The sequence below is a fragment of the Montipora foliosa genome, chromosome 2 (genome assembly GCF_036669935.1).
Source record: "Montipora foliosa isolate CH-2021 chromosome 2, ASM3666993v2, whole genome shotgun sequence".
NCBI classification, from domain to species: domain Eukaryota; kingdom Metazoa; phylum Cnidaria; class Anthozoa; order Scleractinia; family Acroporidae; genus Montipora; species Montipora foliosa.
Window position 1 is genome coordinate 64,951,788 of NC_090870.1, and position 6,000 is coordinate 64,957,787.

The 6,000-nt window shown below is 38.6% G+C and overlaps 1 protein-coding gene across 1 annotated transcript in view; it reads left to right on the forward strand.

Annotated features, from left to right (window-relative positions):
* The first annotated feature begins 716 nt into the window (after nucleotides 1–716).
* The window catches only part of LOC137985888 (TNF receptor-associated factor 2-like), a 20,368-nt gene continuing 15,084 nt past the window's right edge, over nucleotides 717–6,000 (forward strand). Inside the window, exon 1 of the mRNA XM_068833361.1 lies at nucleotides 717–989. Coding sequence (XP_068689462.1) covers nucleotides 847–989 — 143 coding nt within the window. The 5' untranslated portion in view covers nucleotides 717–846. The remainder of the gene's footprint in view (nucleotides 990–6,000) is intronic.

Consider the following 6,000-nt stretch of genomic DNA (forward strand, 5'->3'; position numbering starts at 1 on the left):
AAATTAGGCTCGATATCCGCCGCTCACTCGAGTTTCAGGAGTGAGCGCTGGCTCATTTCCCGAAACAGGGGCTGGTAATCGAGCCCATGATTTCAAAAGTCCTTGAAAGCGAGCCTCGGAGGATTTTGAATATTTGAATATTTTTCGCTTTTTCTCAGCAATGGATGCCCGCTGGAACTTGAAACTTGGTCAAAGAGAAGTAAATTTATCCGCTTGGCCATCGTCGGAGTTTGAGCGTGACTGATGCCGTGACTGATTTCCTTTATTTAGGTACGAGTGACAACCCGGGAATTTGAGAAGTCGCTTAAATCGCGTTCAATCAGGCAAATAACCACACAAAAAGCGAGAAAGTCACCACGACAATAAAGTACGGCCTTTTTGTTGAGAACTTCTGCGTATAAATATCTTTTTCAGTTTGTTATCGAGATTCCCATACAAATCCTTATAATTTTCTGCCCTCCGAGTCTGGGCTACCTGTGCTACAACGACTGTGGAGGGGGGTATCATGGAGTGGCTAGGGACATAACAGTCAGTCATGAAGCAACCTCGTTCCCAGGGTCTTCTCGGCTTTCAATATGGCGGCGGGTCTTGAAGACCCGCCGCCATATTGAAAGCCGAGAAGACCCTGGGAACGAGGTTGGTCATGAAGTACTACCCAATCCCCTCGGTCCTTCAAACTGAACAACCTTACACCAAGTACTTACCGCAGTATTTATCATTCGGAGAGATGTCGAACCCGTGTTTTGATGTTCGCAAGTCTTTTTTGCGGTTGTTGGTCTACCTTTATCCAATCATTTGAGGAAACCAAATTTTTATTGTGGGGTAGGCTGTTCTACTTAAGGAGAAATGCCAGGATACAAAATACCACTCACCAAAGGAAAAATTAACCCGAGATACGTGTGCGCTTTCTGCAAGCTACTATTAAAAGACCCTCTTCTCACGGCTTGTGGCCACTTTTACTGTGAATCATGCATTGAAGTTCTTTTCGGGTAAGTGTTATGGAAATATCCGTTTGATAACTAAAATAATTTAATTTTGTAAGCTTAATGTACTTGAAATTTAGTTTCACGGAGTCTCTGTCTTTTCAGTTCGCGCGTACCGTGATTTCGATTCAGAGGACTTACAAGTGAATTGAATGCCAAAAGGGTCACAAATGTTTGTCTAAGTCCTGATCTAAAAACCAGTTTTAACTGTTTCCATAATGAAGAAAATGCTTCATTATGAAGAATGCTTGATCATGTTGTGGGGACAGTCCCCTATCCCACAATTCTATCCGAGCTTGTAGCAAGATCCATGGAAGTTTTGTACCGATCCAAGTTACTGATATAAGATAGTAATAATTTAAAAAGCACCTATGCACATAATTTTCTCTTTCCAGGTTTGTGACTTTTGCTAAATAATTTTTGAAGATGTTTTGCTACATGTTCAGTGCTTTCAAATCTCACAGCAGCAGAGATGTGTCCAGGTTTTCAAAGTTGGGTATCCTCTGGACCCCTCCCTGAAAAATTTGGGGGTCCATTGCAAAATTCTGGGGGTCAAGAATATTTAGTACATGTAGTCGCTCTATTGCCTCTTTATTGCTACTGCAGTACCCTTTCAGATTTCTGTTTTGCACAATATGAAGTCTTATCTCTCCCCTCGAATATTTAGCAATTATTCCATGAGGGCGTGTTGCCTATGAGATGGTAAATAGCCAACGAGGCGCAAATGGAATAAATGTTAAAATTAAATTCCTTAAAGGCCCACCTTCACCCTACAGGCATTGTGTGCCATGGAACAATTTTCAATATGTGAAAAAAATTTCAGCAAAAGCTGAAATTCATCCAATCAGATTGCTGTGACAAGCAATGCGAATTTCCATAACAAAAACAAACGGTCGAAAAGTCTATTGGTTGAACTTGGGCCTTTAAATCCAAAAATTTGGAAGTGTAAAATCTTGTCGTCAGACAGAGGTAGGCTCATCAGAAAAACATTTCTTGCCTTTTTGCGTACTTCTAAATGTTGGAATCGATCCAAACTTTCCACAAAAAATTTCGCTTTCCGATGAAAAAAAAAATTAGTTTAGCAATGCCTAGCGCAATCATATAAGGTCAAACCAAGGTATATGAGCTGATAACCGAGATTGAGTGAACCAATCAGAGCACGCGAAATACATTATCCGAGGCTGAGAATTTAATAAAATATATTATGCTTAAAATAAAATGATAAATTTCTCTGAAAGTGTTATGCCTGTTGATTCGTCAATCAAAATTGAGATGTATGGGCTGTCAAAGCTTCATCAATCACATCTGAAAATGTCTTGAAGAATCTGTATGCTGTAGGAACTGTTGGCTCCAGTTCATAAATGATCTAGATCTCCACAGTAAAACAAACAGAACCGAATCTCAAATTTCCATAAAAGAGCTCCATTTATTTTAACAACACTTGCGGTTTAATTTAGGAACAAGAGTAAAGAAAGATAAGTGATACAATGTTCATTGTCAGCCTGTGACTTTGCCATGGCCAATGTAAATAATCAAGTGATTGATTCAGTTTCATGTTATTTTTAACACTAATTCCGAAAAAGTTGAATAATTTGCAAAACAGACAACTTACATGTAAAACGTGCAAAACAAGAATTGAGATGATGACACGTGCTCCTGGAATTAATATCAACAGGGTTGCACAAAACAAAAATTTAACATACTTCGCCATTGGGTTCTCTGTCATTATGCTCATGATCAACAAACCAGTGCTTGAAATTTGCTGGGGAAGCATGCAACAAACTGAGCTTCAACTGGAATTTTAATTAAATTATTATTGGCAGAATGGAAGTGATTGTTTCGCCTAAAAAACAGCCCATAAAATGTCACGCAACTTGTGGGAATTCAAACACAAGAACTTAACTTCTCAAGCTCGACATAATCGTTGACAAAATGATATCATTTGACTACAAAAATCTGAGGAACATGATCATTTCTCCATAGGGAGAAATGGGAATGTTAAAATTCGTGGTGAAATATGGTGTTTGCATGTTTTCCCTGGCATGTGTAATTTGCATAAACATTTGATTTTTTATTTTTTTTCTGTGTCCAATTGGACCCTGTGCATCCAAAGAAAAAAAAAGTGCGCCCCAGGATGCAATGATGCACTCTAGATACATCTCTGTAGCAGGTAATTAGAATAATTTGGAATTCCTGGGAATTCCACCCCTGTTGAGAGCTTTTAGTCATTCATTCCTGGGAATTTTCAAAATTCTAGGTCTTTGTTGCCTGCGTCACAGACGTAATCTGACACTGGTTAATAACCTGTTAACCTGATTGGCTATTACCGGTATTGTGTGCCAATTGACAGTGAATCAAAAAATTGTTTTTTCAAACAGACCAATCATAGACCGAATGCATAAATGGCGGCCAAAAAAATATTCTTTTGTTTATGTGCTAATTAGACTCACTAGCCTCATTTGAGTGTACAAAATACAAAAGAAATGTTGCTTGAGAGCGAGGCTAGTGAGTCTAATTAGCACATAAACAAAAGAATACATGTTTGGCCTCCATTTATACATTCGGTCTATGGTGCATATTATTAATCCTGGTACGCTGCGGGGGCCCAGAATGAGGATTTCGGCACCACTTCGCAGACATTACTCACTGGTGTAAGCTTACATCTGTAGCTAGGTCTCTGGAGTCTTGGTTTATTTGTGCTTTGAGCCGAATTCACAAAACACTTTGACCTCTTGCAATGCGTTTCACATAACTTTTGACTGGTGGTTTACGAAGTTTATTTTTAATTGCCAAAGTAGAAACTTGAGAATTTCATTACATACATGTAACTGGGCCTGTAGCACGCTTCAGGGATACAAATTGCTTGAGACGCAATTGGTGAATACCTTTTTTTGGATATCTTTGCATCAGAAAAAACTTGTGACTGTGGAATCTTCCACAAATCTTGCATTTGAAATAAGGAAAGTAGTGACCTAAAATATGCTTGGGTTAGAGAAACATGATTGCGAGTCTGAGAGTTTTTTTTATCCAAAAATGTAAACGTGTGAGAAAATGGCACTTCAAGCATGACATAGTGGAAGAGAAACTTGCAAACAACAACAGATTACTCTTGTCTGGTTTTAATTCAAAACACAACCAGTTGTTACGAATAACTAATGTTCACTAACTCTGAGGATAGATGCTACTGTCCTTGTAGTCAAAATCCTCCTAGATTTCAAGGCAGTCGATCTTTCAGGCTTCCCTTTGGCTCTCCAAGACAAAAGATGAATCTTGATAATGCCAAAGTTCTGTTTAACTTGGCCACGTAATATTCACGGATATAAATGCTCATACAACAAATGAAGGGCTGGATGCAAAAACCTAGTAAGTGACAATTTCGGTCGATTTTCAGTTTTACTCAAAACTAGCCCAAATTTTGCAAGTTGACTGGAAAGGAACTTAAGAACATTGCCCTGGTATTTTTTTTACCGGTAAGAGCTTTATTTTTGAAAATAAGCTATGCAAAAACACTATCGGCTTCGCGTTTGAAAACAATGGAATCAGCGAAGCGACACCTACCATTCATTGTTCGATATATACATAGCAGTAAATTGTCACTGCATCGGTAGTGCAATCGAATAAAACCAAAAGGTACGAATTCAGAAGGCGATGGTTCGACGCGCGAAGGGAATTTTTTCTTCGTTCGCACAGAGCTGTTTTTTTGTTTTTAGTTCATTTTCCTCCAATTTTCAGCTTGATCCATTGCATTTCCTTGAAAATATAAATAAATCTCAATCTCCAAGTGAAATGGCAGCCATCTTTGTAGCACAATCTTATCATTAGCTTCATTTATGGCAACATTGTCATTTGAACAAATTCTTTCAAAACATGCATCTTCTACCTCTCGTCAGCCCCATCTTGTGTGTATTGAATGCTCTGCTCATTTCATCACTAAAGCTCAGCAAAAAACTTGACCTTTAACGTTACATCCCCATTGAGATACAGCCGAAAATTTTGACCCCTGAAAGGCAAGTCAGTTGTCAGTGTAGAGCCATTATGGTGTTTCAAGCCCCAAAAACTGCCTTAAAATCCTGAAAAAATCTTCAAATTCTCCCTTGCTTCTTGTGGCCATTTCACGCTGGTCTGTGGATGTGATGTGTTTTACTAACTGGGTAACCCACTTATGTCCATGTTTGACCCTAATTAGATGCACACCCAATTTTGACATCCAACATGAAGTGTCCCTTTAAGCCTAACCTTTTGCTACCTATTTTCAACAATAAGGTTTGCGTTATTTTTAGCTTTGGGTAAATGCAGCAGTTAATGTTTACTTAAAGAGCAGCGTTTGTGACGTTAATTGTCTGTATTCCAAGATGAGTGATGGAGAGCAAGGGGACACTTTGTGATGCTTATCGACGTGCATCTAAGTAGGGTCAAACCTGGACATACCTCAGGTAACCAGGCCTCATTTTTGTCTTGGAAACCTCAAAACCAGTTTGAAACCGGTTGAAATGAAGGTGTGATAGAATGCTTATTGTGTTGAATTGTGAAGTGGTCAACGTAAGTATTAGGTCACAAAAAAACCCTTGTAAAAGTATGAAGGCTTGTTTTGTTGCCTAGTTTTGCAATTCTGGAGCTTCTTTGAGCCATTTTTTGTAATTCTGTTATATTTAACCAAAAAATGTTACACTAACTTAATTATGTAGAATAAACTAAGGAACAATGTCAAACATGGTTAAAAATTAAAGGGAGGACTTGAGAGGGGAGGGGAGGTCTAATTTTTCTATTGAGAAAACTAGGCGAGTGAAAACTAATCGTGCGAGTGCTCTGAAATTTTAGTTTCCAGCCCGGGATTAGGAAGTTCCATCAGCCGCCCCACTGTAGTCCACCACTAAACACTCTTCACAAAAATGCATTATCCAGGCAAGCTGATAAATACTGGATAAATCTATTTTGATTTTCAAGAGTCAGTGATTCCTGTTAGTGGAATAACGCTAAATTTCTTGAAAGAATAACCAAGCTGCAGCTGATGGATGCA